A 24,055-nucleotide genomic window follows, 5' to 3' on the forward strand; every position below is an offset into this window, starting at 1 on the left:
CGTCCTTGATTTACTATATAGACAATCACAAATGTCGGCTGACCCCAACCACATTGTATGGCTTTGCTCTATGTATATTCATGAATTTCAGCGATAAAATTTGTTGAATCTTATGGTTTAGATATCAATTAATGATCTGAGATGAAAAATTATGCTTAATTTAATTCTTCATTTTTTCACATTTTACCGGGGCCCATAAGTGCACTCGTTCTTTAAGTGTCCCTTCAGGGCTTTTGTACTAGATAGAAAGTTTAAAAGTAAACTTAATCAAAAAAAGCTCATTTGATTCTTAAGCTAAGGTAAAAGGAAACAGAACAAACATTTACAGTATCAAGTTACCTACCACAGATTCCACAATATATGCACAGCTTCTGTGAAAATGGAAGACTTAAAGTCCTTGTGTTTCTTTCCTGTAGACTTTTCTGGGGTCCAGTTAGAATCATACTGTGCAAAAAATAAAATAAAAGTGATATTACATGTATAAAGTTCAATAGATAAACTTTTAAGACAGATTGAGAAATTATACCTGGTCATTGTTTTTCCTCCTGACATTTTGGAATGAAACTCACAAAACCGTGTGAAATATATTTTTTTGATTAATACAATTCTTTTGTTTTCACCAATATGTACAATTAATTATAAAAAATTTGATTAAAATATCATTGAACATTTTCTTAAAAAATTTAAGAATATGGGGAATGGGCATAGGCACTTTGTTTCTGCAATAAATTTTTACCCTAAAGTATCAATAAAACAAGGTATCCAACTCTGAATTACATGGATTTTACCTCCATACACAGTCCTCCCCCTACTTTTCATCCTGAACAGATGAATGATGATTTCGAGCAGGATAATTTTAATGAATTTAATTAATGGTCAGCACTAGTCTATTTAAATTTGATTTTAAAATGCTTATAATCCTCAACATGAAAATTTGCATATCAGTTACCAAAAAGTGCTCAGAGTCCAAAGTGAAATATCTTCGGTAAACAAATCGGACAATTGGCTAGCGAAGATGAAAGTGATATAAAATGCCCAGATACATAATCCCTGTATTTCTAGATGCAGTTGCAAACTTTTTCTGCCATGCTTGTAGGCCTTAAAGGGTATCTCATTTCACATTTTTGGTAATATTTCTTTTGGAAATGAAAGAAAACAATTTTCATTATAATGATGATTTTCAAATTTGTTGGTTAATGCAACACAGCCTTTTAGTTTACCTGTTTAAAAAGAATCAGGAGAGGAGTGAGCACGTCCTTCTTGACCATTTCTTGACAAACTGTTTCACCACCGTCTACACTTAGATTTCTACAGAAAAAAAAAAAACATCAGAATACACATAAAGCTCACAACTCAACTATCACACAATTACAGTTCTTCATCTAGACACAAAAGTCATTACCTCAGTGCCCCAAGGGCTTTGACTTGAATCTCTGGGTTTTTATCTAAAATCACTGGGGCCAGAATTTTCACAACATTGTGTTGGAGGAGAATTTTTACAGCACTTGGCTGGGATACAAGATTGGCTAAAGTTGTACAACTACATTCCCTCTCTTCTTCTGATGGACCATTCAGCTGTATAAATATTATAGCTGGTTCAATTCTAAGTAGATTGTTGATAGCACATACTTAGTGCAGTATATTTTTTAAAATAGCATTAAATTAAATACACTAAAAAGCCTTGTACCTTCATTCGTATCATGTATCCTGTAAAGAATAATGATGTGGGTACTGTATACATGTATATTAATTAGAGTACCATCCAGACATTTTGACCATATTAAAGTTAATTTATGTGTTTTATGTTTATGTGTTGTACCACTGTATGTGTTGACAGAACTTATTTTTGAGTATTTGTCATGCATGTCTATATTTTGTGTTGAATTTCATTTGTATTCTCCAATGCATGAAATTGTATTTGTGTAAATGTTCAAAATGAAATCACGTAAGATTATTTGCTTCTGACAGAATTATTTAATATCAAATAATGATTATGATAATTATTAAGATTTTCTTTTATTTTTAATTAAATGACTAAATTAACAAAGGAATTATTTTTATGATAAATTGAACTGTGATAAAGAAGTGGTAATTATTTTTACATCAACTTTATTCAATGAGAATATAAACTATAAAGTATGAGACTTATTATAATAATGACATATTGTATTTGTGTTAAATTTATATTTTTATCTGGCTAAAAATTTTTATTGCTATTACAGGGTCTACATACATACATACATATTTTATTCAATAAATATAAGAACCAAGGATGTTGTTTTTCTTGAATGAACCCTTTTACATCACCCCCCCCCCCCCCAATTAATTAAAAGAACATATTATATAGCTGTATATCTATGATAAGTAAACTTGTTATTCATAATCCTCTGTATCTGGTTGATAACAAACACCAGAAACCCAATATCCAATGAATTTAATGTATGATTATTATGATAATATCCCATAATTCCCAGAAATATTGTAAATATTCCCAATTCTTATTGCCCTGGCCCCAGTCCAAAAAAGTGGTGTGAGAGCCCTGAATTGTCACAGTAACCAAATCTACTGGTTATTGCTTGACTTGACTAAGGCCAGGGAGTAGGGTGCACTACTCATGCCAGGTGAACCCCCTACCCTCCCAGAGCAGGGGTCACACATGAATCAGTGCAAAACATCCCAATACCAATTTAGTTATTTACACTTATATTACATAGTGAGACTCCAGGTTACTGTAGATTCCTTTAATATATGCAAGGAATAAATTATCATGTAATTACGCGAGAAGCACCACTCGCAAAATAAAATTACTCGCTTTTATTTTTATGGTGCTTTAATATTTTTAAAAATCTCTTGATAAATCACCCATTCGCGGATTATTGTTCTGGCGATTTGACGCCCTTTGGCCATTTCACGATATTAAGTACTTGTGTAAAATAAGGAATCTACAGTATGGTTGTGATCAATATTTTGCTTAGGGTACAACTTGTCTTCTGTACTCGCAAACCCAAAGTCAACTCATAACCAAAGTACTGATTATGACTGAACTTCTGCTTGCTGGAAATGTGTTCGATTTGACTTCTTTATGAGTTGACTACAAACAGAACCAGCTGCAATAGGGAACTTCAGATTTTCAAGCAGGGTTGTGATTTCAGACGTTACATGAATTTCCGCGAGAAACGGCGAGTGTTTAAAGTCATGAGAATCTCAATTTAAGAAAGAGAGAAAAAAAGACACACAGAGTCCATGCATCTAGGAGTTTTCACCTTTTCTAGTAGAGAATGAATCGAGTCACTGTTTGGAGATTCTGTACTCTGGTCCATTTCATTCTCTGCATCTTTAACACTCATCAAACCCGTTGGTTTTGGTCTCGCTATTTTGAATTTTTTATTCTTCGTTTTCCCCATAGTTAATTCATTTTTACATCACTAATTAAACTTCAAAACCAAAACTGCAGCGGGCAGCCATGTGGACGTTTGTTTTTCTTTGTCACTTCCGGTGAAAGTGAAGTCAGCCGCCAGTCCGTATTATAAATTTAGATTTTTAAGGAAAGCTTTGGGATTCACTTCAAGAATATATTTGCTATTTTTTAAATTGTCTGTGGATTACCAATTTATCACATTAAAGCCAAATGGAAACAATGCCAATGTAACCCTACGAAACTAAACTTTAGACATCTGTTCTATGCCAAGGGCATAGGATAGAGAGCTCCTGAAAATGCCTGGATATGGTTTACAGGGGTTTCCTCCAGAATTTAAGAAAAAATATCGGCGACAAATATTAGAAGAACCCACAGAATGGGACAAAGTTGGGAAAATGCATTTGTTCTTTGGTGACATTAGAACTAATACAACCAAAAAAATGTACATTCTTGGCAAAGCCGGATTTATATATGGTAAAGAAGTTTAAAGTTGATTATATTTTAGAACTAACTATCTAGTTTTTTTAATATAATAAATATGTATTAAATTGAAGTAAGAGGTTATGTGCATAAACACGAAGCTGTTTTGGGATGATATGCCTATACAATGACTAACATGACCAGCTGCAGCAATATTTACACACTTGTTCATCTGATTGAGAAATTTTGGACAGACAAACCAGAGAGCTACAGATGATGAGCCAAGCATTGTAAAAACCTTTGATTTATGGCCAAGTTATTTTGTCGATCAACGCTTATGTCATTTCTGGTATTATATATAATATTATATGGCATTGTGTTCCCTCGCTTAAACTTTTGGTATATCCTGGAAGCAATAATTGCATGCAAGTCAATGTTCATTATAAGTTGCCAAGCCAAAAAGAGCAAATGATTTTATCAGACAATTCAAATCTATAACTAGTTCCTGTTTCTTTAAGCAAGATTTGTATTTCCCGTGATGACTGAGTGAAAGTAAATTAAAATATAGAGTTGCAAAAAAGTATAAAAGAAATGCTGATTCCCATTTTTATGTCCCCGCCATAAAATGACCGGGGTATATAAGTGTTACCATGTTTCGTCTTGCTGTCATTCCGTCATCATTCACTTTCTGTTCATTATCTCTGTAACAGTTGCACACAGTCAGCTCAAATTTGACATATGGAAATGCCATAGAAATCTGCAGGTCAAGTTTAAATTTGGTGATGGTCAAATGATTTTTGACAGAGTTATCCCAAGTGGCTTCTAAAATGGCTATACCCATGGATATTGTAGAAAAGCAGTTAACGTTACTGTAGATTTTTGAGTGAAAGTGATAGGCAGGAGAAGGTGTAAAAAGGTAGTCATGCATTTTTCCCATTTAACTTAATGATTTAAGAAGACAACAGTGATTTCTGTTCATTAGTACTTTGTTGTCTTTGAACTACAAGTTTTTTGAATTCCTGGTATAAATAAATTGTTGAAAATGAAAAAGAAAAACTCAATGTTTAAACATTTATACAATGCAGTTTTCTCAATGCATGTCCATAAAACATTTATAAATGTATTACATGTATAAAGGATCCTTAAAGTGTCTTACTTGCAACCTAAACATTTTTTCCATTTTCTATGAAAAATTATGGCCTACCTAAAAAAATGGAAGAAAGAAGAAATCGTGTTAAATAATGAAGAGTTCATGTTGGGTTTTCAATGATGAAATCATATTTAAAAAGAGACACTTTAAAGATCCATCAAATAAAATTATGGAGATAATTAAGATATATTTCTAATGGGAATTGTGTATTGAATATGCACACAGTCATTAAGCAATTCTGAATATTACTGAGTGGTATGAAAAAGTCTTAAAAAATTACAGTTTTTTCTATTCACAGGGGTGTATTTCTCAGTGGCAGACTGCTACCTGTTACCCCATCCCAAAAATCCTGGATCTCGTACTGCACGCTATTTTGCACAACTGTTGGCAAGAAATGTACCTTTGTCAAGTAAGTTCAGTGATATTCTATATACTTAAGGCTGATAATGCAAAGTAATTATATAAGAACACACACATTTAATAGGGCCTTTCTGAACACATCACTGGGTTTTGAGAAATTAAGCTTGGCATGAAGTAATTTTTCACTGAATTATGGTACAAAATCTTAACTAAATTTATTTGAAATATATTACATACATGTACATTTTTTTTTTCAGTGTTTTCTACATTATTCTTTGGAGCTTCATGGTATGCCTGGAATACATACTTTGACAGAGATAATTTATATGGGGTGTTTTTTGCTGCCAATGCCACCTGGGCTGTAGTAAAAGGCCCCATCTGTAAGTAGCTAAAACTGATTTTTTTCAAAAGTAGGTCAAACTCCAATGTCATAAGTAACTAAAATTAAAGTATTTCAAATGTAGGTCAAACTTCAAGGTCAAGGTCAGGAGTTAAAAAATGTTGGTATCTAAAGAAAGGTCACAAGTGAAATATGAGAAACCCTTGTACCAACCATTCAAAAGTTATAGTCCAGGTAAAAAAAATTTTCAAAAGTAGGTCGAAATCCAAGGTCAGGAGGTGAAAAATGTTGGTACTCAGGGAAAGGTCTTGTTTCAAGGAATATATGTGTGAAATATGAAAGCCCTAGCACTAATCATTCAAAAGTTATGACCAAGGTTGAAGTTGTTGTGGACAAATAGACAGAGGAAAGGACCAAAAACTATATGCATCCGAATCTGTGATTACAGGGGCATGAAAACAAATTATTGATTTTCGAATCTGTGATAAAAGGGGCATGACAACAAATTATTTACTTTAGACAATATGAATAAATCAGATTCCAATTTAATTCTTGTATACATATTTACAGATAAAATTGATCATCCTAAATTGTGATATCTCCAGGGTTGCAAATAATATAAATATAAACATTTAAACTTGATGGGCTATATTGACCCCCAACTTTACAAGTTTTACTAGCCTAAATTAGTATTTGGGACCCACATTTAAAAATTAAAAGTCAAAAACAATTACATAGAAGAACAAACTCTTTTTCATATGTTGTTTTACTTAGTCAAATTTATTTCACCTATCAGAATCCAGTGCTGTGGTTTCATCAGTATTCGTGAGCATCACTTTTTGTGGATTTAGTGAAGTGCACACAGTTTTGAGAATACATTTTGAGGATACACAGTTTGTGGAAAATGGTCATCAGTCATACCAATAAATTTTTGTTTTGGTCAATTTTTTTTTTTTTTTTACATCAGAGTTATTACTTATTTTGGTATGCTTCAGCTGGAACTTCACACCTTTACATTGGCACAAGTAGTAAATCTTTAAAACAATATCAGTGATTGGGAAGGGCTTGCGCCATGCACCATAGTCGCATTGAAGTGAAAATTGGCGTATTAAATCAACCATTTGTGGCACCAAGGTGCGCATTCAAATTTTAGCGATATTAGTTGGAAATATATTGCATACAACTTTCTTGCTTGTTTTACTTTCATTTTAAATGCAGTCATTTTAATACAATAAATCTCATTGGTTAAAACCCAACAAAAACTGTTTCCTGTTACATGAAGTGCTTTATAAAGTTTATTTAGGACATCAAAGGTACATTATCTCACTCATTTCCCATTTTTAATTGAGATTTTGACGTTATTGATCCAAAATATGAGAAAATTATATTGTTTGCGGGTTCCATTAAATGTGAAACACTCCATACGTGAAAAATAAGATTTGGTTAATAAAGAAACATGTTTCCTATCCTATTTCACATTTTGTTTGTCATTTTGTTTTTTCTTGAAATGGCCCATCAGAATATATATAGATGGCCCATTCATTTTCAAAATGGCCCATTAAAAACTTTGACAGTTGCACCATAGTCCCATTGACCTTTATGGCCTAGCTTCCCAATGACTGCAATATACAAGTGAATATACTCTTATATATTTCACTTAAGGACCCTATATACACCAATGAAAAATGTTTTTCAGGCTCTGAGAAAATTATATCATATAAAGATATAAATATGGAGTTCATCTATTTAATTTTCAACATAGGGTACCTGCCATTTATCTCCAGGAAAAATATTCAAAGACGATGAATTGTTGGTGAACTGAAATCACTGTTGCTTACTTAAATGGCAAAAATACATGCAAATAAGGCGTTCATTTAATTCAACTAGACCAAATGAAATGTTCAGAATGTTTGAATTGATTACAAATTGAATAACAAATTTAGATTTCAATTTATTCCATTTTAGATCTAAGGGCAGATCACTCTAACTGCATAAAAATAGCATGGAATTGGAACTCTTTAGTGTGCAGTGTATAGAGGGTTCTTAAATCTAATTTATTTGTATTGAAAAAATTTGGAACCTTTGAATTCCATATTGCCACTTCATCTGAGCCCAATAGAAATAAATAGTAAATATGTAGTTAAAACACATGTATAAAGTGAATTCTCCGGGATATTTAATAGAATTTGAAGTTTTTTTTAATACATTAGAAAGACATGAGAGAAACCATTTTCATGAATGATACACACAACATGTTGTTACTGGACTTGATTGTGACACCGACTCACCCTTTTACTTGTATATCTCCAAATATTGACCAATATTTTTTTTAACTCACCTGAACAAAGTTGAGGGGAGCTTATGTAATATCCTAGGCGCTGGTGTCAACGTCCCAGGTTAAAGTTTTTGGAGTAGATTTCTTTTTAAGTACTTCTATGCCCTACATTAATCAGAGATGCATGGAAGTTTCATTGTACCAGTCAAGGTTTCAGATGCTGTAATTTCAGCTAAAGAATGACCAGGTTAATGTTTTGGGAGCAGGTTAAAGTTTTTGGAGCATGTTGAAGTTTATGGTGCAGGTTTCATTTCCAAGTAACTATAAGCCCTATATTGACCAAACTTGCACGGATGATACATCTAAGGGTACACATTTCCAGGCTTGCTTTGGATGCTGGATCTGACCTATATTTTCCAGATGAGTGAGTAGATTAAAGTTTTTGGAGCAATTTCTTTCTTAAGTGACTATAAGTGCTATGTTAACTAACTTTGCACTGAAGATACATTTATTGACAGGCCTGTAGCAACCTTTTCCAAAAAGGGGGGGGGCAACTTTGGAAAAAAATCTGAAAAGCAAAAAAAAAAAAACCAATTACCTCTCCCAGTCCTTTATACAACAACAAAAAGTGGGGGGGGGGGGGGCATCTTAAGGAAAATTTACTATAGCAGAATACTATACCCCTTTCCTCACATTCTATGAGCCTGATTGATGCACAATACTAGAGTTGCTTCAGATGCTGAATTTGACATATATTTTCCAGAAAAGTGACCAGGTGAAAGTTTTTGGAGCAGGTTCATTCCAAGCAACTGTAAGACCTACCTGGAATAAACTTGCATGGATGATGCATCTAGGGATGAACCTATCAGACTTGCTTTAGATGTGGATCTGACCTACATTTTCCTTATGAATGACCATAAGAAAATTTTTAGAGCAGGTCCATTCCCAAGTAACTTTAAGACCTACCTGAATCAAACTTGCATGGATGATGCATCTAGAGATGCACAACACTACTAGATATTTAGTTTAGCGTGGGATTTTGTGTTACTTAAAGACAACATTCGTTGAGGTGAGCTCTGTAATCTCCAACTACCCATGTTTCAGACCATTTCATTTCAAATCAAATATATATATTAAGTTCAAATATTTCTTGCTACTTAAAAGTTTTTTTTCGAAAAAACTAAGTATGTGATGGTAGCATGGAGTAAATGAATATTGTACCAGTCTGTAAATGGCAAAACCTGACATTGACACATACACACACACAAATTAAATTTTTTTAATGACTACTCAACTATTCTTTGAGTAAAACAGCCTACTATTCCACTAAGCTGTCCTAGAAAATTGACATCCATACTACGAGGTAAATACTTTGAAAATCATCCAGAAATTTAATCTTAAGGCACTTGAATCTTCTTTTGAATTTGTTTTTAACCTGTATGATCTATAACTTCTGAACTAAATAACATAAAAAAATGAAGTCCATACTTCTAGGTAAGTACTTTGAAAATGATCCAGAAAGAACTATGTACGGTACATGCATATTTTCACCCCCACAAAATTCATATATTGATAATTTCTTGAAATGTGCTGAAATATATATATTGTAATAGAAATCTAAATTAACAAAAAATATTATAGTTTCAAAGTAGGTTATTGGCAATTTTTAGCTCACCTCAATGAAGTTGGGGGAGCTGATGTAATACCGTCGGCGTCCCAGGTTAAGGTTTTTGGAGCAGTTTTCTTTTCAAGTACTTCTATGGCCTATATCAGTCAGAGATGCATGGAGGATGCTTCTAGTGTGTTTCATTGTACCAGTCAAGGTTTCAGATGCTGCAATTTCAGCTAAAGAATGCCCAGGTTAATGTTTTGGGAGCAGGTTAAAGTTTTTGGAGCAAGTCTCATTTCCAAGTAACTATAAGCCCTATATTGACCAAACTTGCATGGATAATACATCTAAGGATGCACACTACTGGATTTGCTTCGGATGCTGTATCTGCCCTACATTTTCTGGATGAGTAACCAGGTTAAAGTTTTTGGAGCAGATGTCATTTCCAAGTAATTATAAGCCCTATATTGACCAAACTTGCATGGATGATACATCTAAGGATGCACACTACTGGACTTGCTTGAGATGCTGGATCTGACCTACATTTTCCGGATGAGTAACCAGGTTAAAGTTTTGGAGCAGATGTCATTTCCAAGTAACTATAAGCCCTGTATTGACTAAACTTGCATGGATGATGCATCTAAGGATGCACTACTGGACTTGCTTCGGCTGCTGGATCTGACCTACATTTTCCGGATGAGTAACCAGGTTAAAGGTTTTGGAGCAGATGTCATTTCCAAGTAACTATAAGGCCTATCTGAACCAAACTTGCATGGATGATGCATCAAGGGACGAACAATCTCAAACTTGCTTCGGATGCTGGATTTGACTTACATTTTCTGGATGAGTGACAAGTGTTAAGTTTTCAGATAAGTCTATTCCCAAGTAACTGCAAGCCCTATCAGACCAAAATTGCATAAATGTTGCATCTAGGGATGCACACTCCTAGATTATTAGTTAGTGTGGGACTTTGCCTTACTTAAAGACAACATTCGTTGAGGTGAGCCCTGTAATCTCTGATTACCTATGTTTGTTTCTATGACGTCACAAACTATTCAGATTTTGTGTTATTTTTCGGAAAGAGGAAAAAAATGGACAAAATTTGTTCAATGTTTACTATAAAATTTAAAGTGCGCAGACCTGCTCCAGAACAATATTTATTATATTTACATATTTCATTGATATTATCATTCTACACATTATATCAAAATATTGAGTTGGAGCAGACCAGAGCTCGGTAACTTTTACTCAAAATATAGACATAATATATACCTTTTTCTGTATAAATCATGGAAATTTTTGAATTTACTCCATTTTCCTTATGTCTTATCTAACATATGGTGTCAAGGCTTATGAAAATATTCAGTGCTTTGAAGTCTGCAGATATCCCCCTGTTTTAGAATGTAATTATATATTTCTTCGTCAGAGTTTCATTTTGGGGGCAAATATTTATCATTACCGAATATAGTCCTTTAGTCTTAAGGTACTTGAATCTTGTTTTGAATTTGTTTTGAATCTGTATGTCAGATGTATAATTTCTGAACTAAATAAGATTCTAGATAAGAATCTTAGATGGTTACCTTGCCTGACTCACTTCCCAAAGCTTCACTCTGATCATGTGAAGGTTGTCAGCTATTCACTTAGCAAAAGTCTTCAAACTACAAAAGTCTTCAAACTACATAGGATGGGACGTTAAATGGTGCCCCTTGTCAAGGATAACAACCCCCTTGGCACGTAAAAGATCGTTTCTCTGGTTTATGAAAAAGAGTAGGCTCACTGGGGGCCGCCAGAGAAACCCAAAATATCTTTCAATCCTGAACATAACTTTTCACCGCTGAAATATGGCTGAAATATTGCAGACTCGGCGTTAAACAAAATCAATCAATCAATCAAACTACATATACAAACATATTAAAATTGACATACCATATTGTACTTATTTTCTGCAAACTGCTGTTTGTGGAAAGAAAAATATCATATTTTGTCTCTCCATTATCCAAATAATCTTTTTATTTTACAGTGAAGAAATACAAAAAGATGCACATCTTTTGGCCAATGGCTTTTTTAATGGGACTCATTCACGTCAGTGGTTATGAGAAAACTGTCCCAACTTGGCCATCAGGTACAGCCGTGCAGTTTTGCAATCCAAGGCATTACGAACAAGATCTCTTTGGAAATAAGATAAGACCAATGCCCGGAGTTTCCTATGATATTGACTGAAATGGATATGATTTTATCAAAGATGACAATACTATGAACTTTCAAGTACATTTTTTTCTGGTGTTTTCTCATTTGAATGTACATATAATTTTAGAGATTGAGAAATTAAATGAGTAACACATTAAATTTAATTATCTTACTGACTTATCATCTTGTTTGGGGGTCATTTCATAGGGTTGTATGTACATGTTTAAGAATGACAATCTTTTTTTTTCATGCTGCATTCTTCTCATGGTAGCTTACATTTAATATTGGATGTTCATTATGAATGGATCTACTGTACACAGGTTAAATTCTGTCCCCACTTTATTTTTGCACCATTGGTCCTTGTTCCAAGTGGGTAAATTTAAATGGAGCAAATTCAAACTAGAAATATGTCCATAGGACATGAATGCCCCGCAAAGTGAATATTAGTAATGCAACAGTAAAATTTGTATTAGTGTATGAAGTTTGATGAGAATGTCTTGAATAGTTTCTTTAAAATTGAAATTCTATAATTTCAGGTATAGATGATGAATTCTCATAAAATTATGTGTAAGTGCATAAGCTAACATAAAATATCATAAATGGTTTCTTTAAAACTAAGCAAAATGTAAATTAAAGAAAAGTGAGATCAAGGTCACAGGAAAGTGCAAGGTCAAATGTTTTTGATACAGTTGAATAGTTCTCACTGTAGGTATCAGCATATGAAGTTTTTTAAAAATATCTTGAATGGTTTATTTAAGGAAGCCGACTGGGGTTTTATTGTGTGAAAACTACTATAGAGAAATTCTTTAATTTTATACCATATATACCTTACATTGACTTCAGTATACATGCCAAGGTTAGTGAAAATCTACCATCAAGTTATTTTTTAGGGACCATCTCAAAATACAGGTACATTTACTATAGGATTTTATAGGAAAATACAATTTTTTCGCACTTCAGAGCAAATTTTGCAAATGCTACTGTAGACGTTTTGCTCAAATTATATTATTTGATGGGTAATACTATATTGTACATTTTGTGCAAGAAACACAAAATTCTACCATCTGGTTTCCAGAGGGGGCATCTCAAAGATATTTACCTGTTTTTATGGAGTACAACAAAACATGACAGATACCACAGATTTACATTAAAAAAAATAAAAATGATTGTAAGATTATCAATTTCCTATGTTTAAAATTTCAAGAGCATGTATTTTATACTTTTTATTTTATGGCATAATTAATGACCCCGCTTAAAGAACTTTGGTTATTCATAACGTCAAAAACACACTATTACGATGTCTATCTACCCATCATTTGAAAAATCATTTTAAAAATCAGTTATTTAAAAATGTAATTAGATTTTTTAACCTGAGATTTCCTAAATTTGTTAATTTTTAAAAATTATGTGAAAATAGTTGCTTTAAAAGAGTAAATATGCTTTATTTTACTATGCTGCGCAAAGTATTGTGCAATTAAAACCCCAGTTGGCCCCTTTAAAACTGAGCTAACACTGATTTTAAAAAAAGTGAGGTCAAGGTCAAAGGAAAGATCAAGGTCAAAAAGTGTTGATGCAGTTGAAAAGCTCACATCAGTATGTATAAGCATATGAAGTTTGATAAAAATATCATGAATGTTTTTTTTTAAACTGAGCTAAACATAAATTTAAGAAAAGTGAGGTCAAGGTCAAAGGAAAGGTCAAGGTCAAAAAATGTTGATGCAGTTGAATAGCTAATTCCAGTATGTATCAACATATGAAGTTTGATAACACTATCCTGAATGGTTTATATACAATTGAGCTAAATACTAATTTGAGAAAAGTGAGGGCAAAGGAAAGGTCAAGGTCAAAACTCTTGATGCAGTTGAAAAGCAAATATCAGTATGTATCAGCATATGAAGTTTGATTACACTATCTTGAACGGTTTCTTTAAAACTGTGCTAAACACTTATTAAGGAAAAGTGAGGTCAAAGGAAGGGTCAAGGTAAAAAAATGTTGATGCAGTTAGATAGCTTACATCAGAATGTATCTGTTTATGAAGTTTGATTACACTATCTTTTATGATTTCTTTAAAATTGAGCTTAACACTACTCTAAAGAGGTCAAGTGAGGTCAAGGTCAAAGGAAAGGTCAAGGTCCAAAAATGTTGATGCAGTTGAATAGCTCTCATCAGTATATGAAGTTTGATAAAATATCATGAATAGTGAGCTTTGAAACTGAGCTTTGAACTGAGCTACATGTAAATGCAGGGCAGATCTGGATCAGGAACTCTTGGCTAGCGAAGATGCATCGTCTCAAGCCATTGTCCGGAGTCTGCATACAGCTCTCTCCTACAGAATTGGAGAGGATCGTATATTTTGGCCATGGTTTGCGATGATGGTGATGGTGTAATAAGGCAAAAATAACTTGGTGAAAATAATCCTGTATACAGTATTTAAAAAGTAACTAAAAAAGCCAACAAAGGAGATCGAATGTTTGAAAATGAAATATCTAAGCTTGTCACTGACAGAATAAATACTGGTAAGGAAAGTAACAAATTAACTAAATATACACCTACATAGCTAGCCTAAGGTATCCAAGATTTTATAGATATTAAAATATTATTTACAAAATAATTATTCAGTCAAACTTTGTTATCCAATACTTGATGGGGCAAGAAAAATTTCGTGCCGTCCAAGGATGAAAGACAATGAGGTTGAATATATTTTAAAAAAAGGTGGTTAGGACTTCCAACTCACTTCAGTATATTCATGGTATTGATCTCAAAATCAATAGGGCCACATACTGTAGATTGGCAAATAATCATGATGGTTTTAATTTCACTATGTTCACGATTCATCATTTTTCTGTGAAATTACATTCATCATGAATGAAATCATGTTTTTTAAAAACGTTTAAATGCTTAAACGAAATCTAAATTAATTTCTTGCATTATGTAATTAGAACCATCACAATTAGTACTTTTTGAGAAATCGTGAAATTTTAACACCATGGAATTAAAACGACTTGCAGTACTCCATAGGAGATATCGGAGGAGTGTTTTCCAAGTTTGATCTGTCAAGCTTAGGATTCCCAGGATATTGAGCAGACAGAATCTTTATTTATCCACAGTAATTTGACCTTTGATCTATTGACCTCAAAATCAAGAGATCACCTACTTTTTAGGGGGTTCCATAGCTGCAGATCTTAGCTCGCTGGTCTGGAAAAAATTCAGGATGGCCAGAGAGCTACAGTGCCACCCATTGACAAAAAGTGTATATTTATTGCACACAAAATGTGCTCTTTTTCCTGATTTATTTCTCTGTACATCTCAAAATATTACTCACCATGTCTTCCTAAATTATTCTTTCACTACTTCTACTAAAAAGTCATGCCTTGGACCGAATTGTCTTGCCATTCAAAATGGCAGTATAAATAGGCAAAATTTTTGATGGTCTCAATTTCAAGCCCAGAATGGCTATCAACAATGGCTTTTGGGAATGTTTGGTTGTGGAAGTAGTAAATGACTATGCTAGGAACATGGTTAGTAAAATTTTGAATTAGCAGCTTAAGTATGCAGAGATATAAATAGAAAGACAGTGCACTTTTTCGTGCACAATAAATATACACTTTTTTTCAGTGGTCATCTACTCCTTGGGGAGTACCAGAGTACAAAGTTTGATGTCAGTCAAGCAAAGAGTTCTCAAGATATTGAGCATTCACAGGGTTGTCCCTAAAAAATGGAAATAATGGGACATTTAATAGGTAGAAGGGAGTTTTGGGTTCCTCCCCTAACAGAAAATTGAGGGGGAATACCAAAATAACTGGGGGATCATGCCACTAAAGGCATGGAAATTCCCCAACCCCTGGGTCTTAGGAACAACCCTGATTCAATCTTTTTATATCATGATTATTTTTATCTTTGACCTTGTGCTCTCAAAATCAGTAGGGGTCATATCTTTCTCCTCTGGCTGATGTCATTATGAAGGAATGTACTTTATTTAAATATGTATTCTGGTCTCTGTTTTTTAATTTTAATGTGTACTGAACAATGCTTAGTGTTTTTCATTTTATTATATTTCATATAAAAAGAGTTATAGAGTATTGCAAAAATCTCTTCATGGTTCAGGTCCTGTCATTGATGAAGTTTAGGTAAGCCATCACTGGCTAGAAGTCCACAATCCGTTTCCTTCACACTTGGCTCTGGTCCAGGTTTTGTGTAGATGACAAATTTAAGGGCCCTGGGAACCACTTTAAGTTCAATGAACGTAGTATAATCCACCTATAATTAAAAACTGATGATTAAATTTACTTCAGTTGCTGTCTTCTTAAAAACTTTATTTGTTTCAATGAAATATACTTTAGAGAATTTTTTTGCTGCTAGTGTCAAACTAAATACTACCGAGTATACATGTATGGCCAAAAAAAAAAAAAAAAATTGAAATGGATTATCATCTGTAGCTTACATGATAATCATCCTTCTCTGGAACTGGTAATCCTCTAAGAAAGTGGGGGTCAGAACTGGGATAGAAGTAACGAAGAATATTTATAATTGTTGGGACATCTTTTTCTTGCATGAATAAGAAGGCATTAGGACCTGCATCAAAGCTGTAAGCTACCTAGAAAAGCAAGACATACAAAATTAAGTCACTCAGACAACAATACTGAAAACTATGGCAGCTATATAAAATTTAGACCCATGTAATGCCTCATCTCCTCCCAAACCCCACCCCCAGTTAAAACTATAAAATAATTCATGTTATCAGTTCAATAAAGTGTAGCCTAGCAGTTTTTGAAATATTTGGAGTGGGGGGGGGGTACCAACAAGATCATGGACACACTAGTCACTACACATTTTGAGTAAGCTTGCACACAAGATTTTTTTTCCCAGTCTTCTCATGTTTAAGGACAGCAATTCTGTTTTAGAATAAGAAACTCATTAAAAACCTTGCATTTCTCAACAGCTATATTACAATTTTCCTGCATGTTGAATTTTTTGATTTTACAGAAAATGTATGTTTTTCAACAGGGTTATAATTCTGTGGACTCACAATATCTTTTCAATTCTTGGACTGCCTTTGTATGTCTGCAATATACTTTAAGCACACCATAATCCACAGAAAATCTGTGACCGTGAACATAGTGTTAATTGTTAATTACACCCCCCCCCCCCAAAAAAAACATGTCTACAGTACTCAGATCTTTTTCAACATTTCATTCCATATTCTTGGACTAGCAAACATTAGTTGATATATAAATCATATTAAATTACTTTCATTATATGAGAAAAAAATTATCAAAACTTTATATTACCATGTTTGAGGTATTGTCTTCATTAATTGCATGAACAAGCTGCATGATGTGATGAGATGTGTCGGTGAGATACGACACGGGGGGATATGTGTCCAAGCAAACAGCATGCAGCTGATTACTGTCCTGTTGTTAAAAAGAAGTTTCTAAGTCTGGATCAGTACAAAAATTCAGTACAACAAGATCAAAGTACAGTCAAACCTCACTATCCTGAACATGATGGAGCCAAGGATTCCAGATTTGCATGAGGATAAAATACATACAAGAAAGAGTACTCAAAATATTAATTTCAAGAGAACAAAGATCAACAGCATTTCCAGATTCAATTATCAAGAAACTTTCATTCATATATACATGTACATATTTCAAATCTTTGAAGTTGAAATTAATTTCTTATAACATTTTTCCCTGATCATTTTTTCCACAATATTCTTTATAAAGCATACTTGAAAAAATACATGAATCCATATGAATAAAATTTTAAAACAATGAAAGATGCATGTACACCATATACCTTCATTGTTATTTCTGCAAATGAATGGAAGTCTTTATTCAGTATTGCTTGTTTGATCTTGTCAACTTTCTGAGGTACAGTTTGTAATCGTTGCTGCAGGAGTTCTGATGTTGCTACAGTTGTCTGCATACCCACTGTGCTTCCTGTGTGCTTAGTTTGATCCGAAACCTAAAATGTTTCACTCTATTTGTTATCAATTCATTGAAAGATTTCTTGACATTGTATTACACAAAGATAGATAACTGAGCATTTTATTTGCATTTTTTGGCCCCATTTTAATAACAACAGTAATTTCTGTTGATTATACTTAGTTGTCTTTGAATATTTATCTTTGGGGTAACTGGCTGGTACCCTAATGTTGAAAATGAAATAGACAAACTCAGTATTCACATTGTCATATAAGACAGTTTTTTTTCCATGTCAAAAAACATTTTTTAGGGGATTTAAGAGATGCTGTCTCTCACCACTAGTATAAGTATCCTAAGCTCTGGCCAGTGTGTTTCTGGGGCTATTTGTTCTGCCTTTGAGTCCTCCCCATCAGACGATTCTCCTTTGTTCCAGATGACAAAGCCTCCATACAAACTGCGACAGGCACTGCCAGAGCCTAGTCTGAACACAAACAAATTGGTCGCTTTAATTATATATACAGATATTTCATATAGAGTCATAAATTTCTAACATAAAACGAATCTTTGCTCTTTGATATAGGGAACAATGTGTATAAATTAAACTGGCATTAAAACTGTTTCTGTCTCATGCAAATTCATGTTGTGATTACATGAAAATCAATGTGTGGTAAGCAGGAGAATTAATGCATTTCCAAAATTTATATCACTAACACATTATCTTTTGTTTGAATCTGCTTTGAAATAACATTAACATTTCATTTATATTAGATGGAAATAGAAGGTATAAGTTTACATATGTAACTATACAGATTCAAGTAATAAATTTAATATGGGTCTAATGGGAAATTCCTCAGTGATACATTTTATCATTAAAAAATAAAGAATTCAGTGGTATAAAGTTCTGTTATGAATTATTTTCAATTTTATTCTCCTTAATTTTGTTTTTGCTAAATAAATCCTCACCTAGCTATTTTGGATATATCTCCATTAATGCCATACAGCTTAGACAAAGCATACACTGGAAATAAAAGTAATAAACTTTTGCTTGAACAGTAACAAGTACTCAATTTAATGAACAAAAGCCTGGATCACAAAAATCTACTCACCCAAACAGGCATACCCAGCTGCAGAGGATGCAAGCCCAGCAGCAGTTGGGAAGTTGTTCTCTGAACAAATGTGTAGTTTCCATTGCAGCTTTTCATCCAGCTGATCACAATCTGTCTTCCTTTTTCTGCTCAGCCTTTTTACTAAAGAGTTACAACTGGTCTGCATTCATTTATTATAACATAAATAAAAATACTCAAGCTGTTCTCAAATTTGAATATTAAGTACCGATGCACATGCATTCTTACTTTGTGATATGACAGACTGTAATCTGGCATTTTTCATGGATTGCTCCCTGAAAAAAAAATTATACAGAAAAATATGCTAAATATTATCAAATTCTCAGGAATACATCATACATTAAAATACATGTATATGGTAAAAGTATCAATTAAAATATATGTCTTTCAAAATAAGGTGTACTTTCAAATCAGTATACTGTTGATCATTATTTTTTTTAAAATATGAAACTTTTTTTTTATATTAAGGCATGCATTTATTCACAGGATATAACTTTCATATACTGTATATATCTTCTACTTGGTAAAGTACCTGCTGTGTTATTCTTGACATAATACATGATAGGATCCCAGGATACATGTACCCACAGTAGGATAGGATACACTCATGATACAACAAGATATGTGCATGATATATGATAAGATAGATAATAGATAAAAGTAAAACCATATAAAGAAATTTACAGAATGCAAAACCTACAAATAACACTTAAATAACAATTTACTTGATAGACCAATGAATAAATGCAAAAACCAATAAATAATCTTCCCAATAAACCTAAGCTTATATGCACTTCATAAAATATGCCTGTTTGAGAAGTCTAAGTTTAGATCTTCATGAACTTTTTAAAAATGAGAAACATAAAATTTATGAAATACAAGGGGTGATCAAAAAGTTTGTGAACTAATTGAATTACTTCCTTAAAAGAAATAAAATGAGGTTTCAGTGTTCATTATTTTTTAAAGTAGTCTTCTCCGATTTTAATGCACATCTGCGATTGTTCTGCCCATGTGCGAATCACGTGATCCAGGCAGTCACATGACATGCTCCATAGGGCTCTGTTCACGGAAGCTAAGAGATTCTTCCGAGTCTTATATTTCTTACCATGCAAGTTATTTTTTCTAAAAAGAACAGACCATCTGTCAGAAATAGCCAAATCTCAGCAATAGGATGGGTGGATAAGGATATCCCTTACCAGAATTAGCATGGTGACCATACAACCTGAATCCTCTGTCTTGGGAGCGTCGTTTATCCAATGTGGAAAAAGTATGGGCGCCTTCTTTTTTTCATATCTCATATGTTTAAAGTCTAAAGTAAATGATATTTAAGGGGTTTTATAATAAATTATATTTACATGTATTGTTCAAATATTCAACTATTTTTCTAATTGTAACTTGGCAATCTTTCAAAACAAATTGCTAAATTAAGGACAGCTCTTTTTACCGGCTTGCTTTTGCTGGGCAACAGAACGAACATCATCTTTAATCATCTCCCTGCCTTCACTAAAACAATAAATCCAATTAATGATTGAACTTCTGGTAAGTCTTTTGTCTTCATAAACATTGTACAAATTATCATATTCTACTGCAAAGGAATTTCTGAGATATACATTAAACTTTACAGTCGTTCAATGCTCAAGTATGACTGAGTCAACCATTTTTTGTCACAAGTCACCTACATATTGACGTCATTTTCACACTGTGACGTCACAAACACACAGCAAAACATTATACAACATCTGCTATTTATAGAACATGTGTATGACTATATGTGTGCCAAATTTCATTCTGATCTGAATTATGTTTTGTAAATATTGAGATAGTTCGCGAACTTTTTGATCACCCCTTGTAAACACAAAACACGGTGAAGGAAAATCCAATAAACACAAAATATGATGGAATTACTGATAAATGGCACAAAAATGGAGAAAAAAAAACCCTGATAGGATATAAGCACGAAAGGACAGGATTCATGATTGATAAGATATGCCTATGATCATGATGATACAGATAGGTCATGATAGAATGTCAAGAAGAATGTTGCAGGTCCTTTAATAAGTCAAATAAACTTTCATCTTTTTTCCTCTTGAAGACACTATCACAAAAAAAATGCCTAAGCTTTAGAGAAATACCACATTCAACAGGGGTGTAGCTAGGGAGTGTTTAATGACTGGAAGCAAATCAAGACAGGGGGTTGGGGGCTGCCTTAAAGCCCCAATGGGTCCTGGGCAAAGCCCTGGTGAGGGCCCCTGGAAGCTGGCAAGTTTTCAGCATTTCTGACACTTAATTTTGAGTATCCAGAAAAGAGAGTTACATAAAAATAATCTGAGATTCAACGTTTAAAATGCTTATTTCCTCATCATGAAATTAACAATAAAGAAGAAAAAGTATTGCCTGATTTATGATGGGATTCAATTTTTGTTTTAGTATTATTATTTGTGAAAATGATGTGGAAGCACTTGCGTATGCCTATAGGCAAATACGCCTAGCTACGTGCCTGTTCAAAGAATGAATAAAACCTGCATACTTTCCATTTAACCACATCTTGTCTTCGTTGAAGTTTCTGCTTATAGCAACTGTAGTTCTGGCTCTCAGCTATAAAAATGAAATAATATTTAACAAAAATAATAAATTATCATTATTATTTAATTAATTGATGTATGTATTCAAAGTTTAGACTTACCTCTTCATGGTTCAAGGTGATACTGACTGAAGAATTCAATGGCAAAATCAGTTTCTCATCTCTCTTTCCCCCTGTTTATGATAAAGATTACATATACATGTATAATTATATGGATGTCACACAGGCAATTGTTTCTGTTATAAGTTTTTTGACCCCTAGTATAATTATTATACTATGGGTTAAAACAATTATTGCAGAAACAAATGCCTGTGGGGTGTCATCTGACTTCATTGAAAGTAGGAACAATAACAGTCAGGACATTAGTATTCTCAAGAATTTTATAAGATGGCCCTGATAGCAATGGATATTAGCTATAGCTACAATTTTCATAAGAAAGACGTTTTAAACACCAATTAACAGTATGGTTAAAATGACAAAAATTTATTACATGTATGAATGTGTTCTGTTGATAAACATAGTTTAATGTAATTGGTTATGAGCAAATCTATAATTCTCAAAATCACGATTAAGTAAATTAAATTAGCTAACTCTAGGAACAGTCACCTAGATAAACATTTTATAATTACACATTGACAAGTTCTTCATGACTGATAGTGATATATTAACATAGCTACCATTCCACAATTCAAATCATAACACACCCAGTGAACAAAATTCATCTACTTTTCTTTCACATTATATTAAATAAAGCTCAACTTTAACTATTTTTCTTATGATTTTTTTTTTCTCTCTCCGCATTTTTATTTCATCTTCGTGCAAATTCGAGAAACACGTGCGATAGTGAGGAAATTCGAAATATAAGCAGGATGTCTTTTCATCCGTCCGAAAGCTAAATTTTCAATGCATGCCTTACATAAACTTACAGTATTTTATAACCGCAATATTGACCGGAGAATCACAAGTAATCCACTCCATATCATCCTGGATATTCATTTTTAATCAAATGTACCGCTTCCCGGAAATATTTTTACTTCCTGTGTAGAGTCTCTTTTTAGACTCTAAATTAGAGTTTCTTTTTTTTCTTTATTAATTCATACAAAATTGTTTCTTTATTCATGAAAATACATTTATTTTAATGAGTAGGGTCTATTACAAATAAATGAATGTGAATATCAAAAAAAATAAATAAATAAATAAATAAAATAAAATAAATAAATAAACAAAAACAGCAATTACATTATTGTCTATTGTCAAATAAATCAATAAGAATATCAAAAAATTATAAATAAAAAAAAACAACAGCAATTAGACTATAAACCAAAACTTGTATAAAAATAGGGAGGTACATATATAGGTAATTGATTAAACAGATACATAATCAGGAGAGGGTCTCAGAGCTTTTATGTCTATTTATAAATGATGAAATGTAATAGGAGGTTTAATTTAGCAACTGCTGTGTTTATTGAAAAAGCTAGAAAAGCATGTTTTAAAATGAAAAGAATTATTGGTTTTGATAACCCATGTAAGCTTTTAGAAAAACTTTTTGATGCTATTGTACTTCCAGTTCTTCTTTATTGTAGTGAAACATGGGGAGTGGATCTCTCATTCAAAAATATTTCAAATATAGAAAAATTTCAGTTAAAATTTATTAAAGATCCTTGGAGTGCATTGCAAAACATCCAATGCTGGTTGTCTAGCAGAACTTTTAAAAGAGGCTACCACTTTGGTCTAAAATTTCATGCTCAAGTATTAAATATTAGAATCAGCTGAAAACTTCTGATTCTTTGGCTTTTAAACTAATTACCAATTTAATCCACTATAGTAACTGCAATTCTTGGACTAAGAAATTATTTTCTGCTCTAGATAATCTGGGATTTTCAAACATTAAAAAATATAAAAATTCCATTCAACATCTTTTACCCAACATAAAACAAAGAATCATTGACCAGTGCACTCAAGAGCATCAAAAATCTTTGGTTCAGAAAAACTTGAATTCTATAAAAAAAAAATTATACACAATTAAGAAAAAGAAGTTCATATGTTGATTTACTCAGAAAAAGATCTGAAAGATCTTCACTTAGTAGAATTAGATTAAGTACACATAAACTTGCAATAGAAATTCGATTTTCGAAACTTGCAAATCGAATTAAATGTCAAACTCACAACTTATCAATAGCACAATGCTTCTAGTTCTCACCAGTATCGCTTAAAAGGAAATACCAATCCACATTTCGATACAAGTCTCATGAGATTTCAAAATACACGAAATCTGAACAAACCGAGACATTTTGATAAAACGTTTTCACCAAACACTTTTTATAACAAAGGAACAATAAATTTAAAACGATATTGGTTATATATAAGAACTAGAAGCATTGTACTGTTGATAAGATGTGGGTTCGACATTTAAATCGGTACGCATGTATCGAAAATCGACCCGAAAATGCCTCCTCAGTTTGGAGGCGGCGAATTTCCACTTTTCATATGCATAATGGCACCGGTTCTGACGTTTTCCTGGCATGTCAAATATCAATATCGTGAAAAACAACTGGAAAACGTCAGATATATATTTAGGACTATCTTAGCAAGAAAACCATAATCAGAGAAGAAACATGCTAGTCAACTCAAACCTACATAATTATATCATAAAGCAAAAGGTAA

The 24,055-nt window shown here is 32.7% G+C and overlaps 3 protein-coding genes and 1 pseudogene across 3 annotated transcripts in view; 2 read left to right on the forward strand and 2 right to left on the reverse strand.

Moving 5' to 3' along the window:
- The window catches only part of LOC133204809 (HEAT repeat-containing protein 3-like), a 33,497-nt gene extending 30,018 nt beyond the window's left edge, over positions 1-3,479 (reverse strand). Inside the window, exons 1-4 of the mRNA XM_061340558.1 lie at positions 3,264-3,479; positions 1,403-1,575; positions 1,221-1,308; positions 344-444 (exon numbers count right to left, since the gene is read on the reverse strand). Of these exons, the coding sequence (XP_061196542.1) occupies positions 344-444; positions 1,221-1,308; positions 1,403-1,575; positions 3,264-3,404 (503 nt within the window). The 5' untranslated portion in view covers positions 3,405-3,479. The remainder of the gene's footprint in view (positions 1-343; positions 445-1,220; positions 1,309-1,402; positions 1,576-3,263) is intronic.
- A 178-nt stretch (positions 3,480-3,657) lies between these two features.
- LOC133205227 (uncharacterized) lies at positions 3,658-11,931 on the forward strand. Its single transcript, XM_061340991.1, has 4 exons — positions 3,658-3,892; positions 5,287-5,397; positions 5,606-5,728; positions 11,593-11,931. The coding sequence occupies exons 1-4, from the start codon at positions 3,715-3,717 to the stop codon at positions 11,790-11,792; spliced, it is 612 nt and encodes a 203-aa protein (XP_061196975.1). The 5' UTR covers positions 3,658-3,714; the 3' UTR covers positions 11,793-11,931.
- A 3,858-nt stretch (positions 11,932-15,789) lies between these two features.
- On the reverse strand, positions 15,790-22,431 carry LOC133205189 (diphosphomevalonate decarboxylase-like). The gene is made up of 11 exons (XM_061340949.1): positions 22,318-22,431; positions 21,494-21,564; positions 21,338-21,405; positions 19,039-19,085; positions 18,793-18,933; positions 18,650-18,704; positions 18,023-18,167; positions 17,559-17,726; positions 17,048-17,170; positions 16,201-16,353; positions 15,790-16,016 (listed from the first exon to the last, which is right to left on the reverse strand). The coding sequence occupies exons 1-11, from the start codon at positions 22,385-22,387 to the stop codon at positions 15,870-15,872; spliced, it is 1,188 nt and encodes a 395-aa protein (XP_061196933.1). The 5' UTR covers positions 22,388-22,431; the 3' UTR covers positions 15,790-15,869.
- A 379-nt stretch (positions 22,432-22,810) lies between these two features.
- Positions 22,811-23,584, forward strand: LOC133204810 (uncharacterized; annotated as a pseudogene).
- Positions 23,585-24,055: the final 471 nt, after the last annotated feature.

Source organism: Saccostrea echinata, unplaced genomic scaffold (genome assembly GCF_033153115.1).
Source record: "Saccostrea echinata isolate AGI-Se365-2 ecotype Australia unplaced genomic scaffold, CSIRO_AGI_Sech_v1 ptg000054l, whole genome shotgun sequence".
Taxonomy (NCBI): Eukaryota; Metazoa; Mollusca; class Bivalvia; order Ostreida; family Ostreidae; genus Saccostrea; species Saccostrea echinata.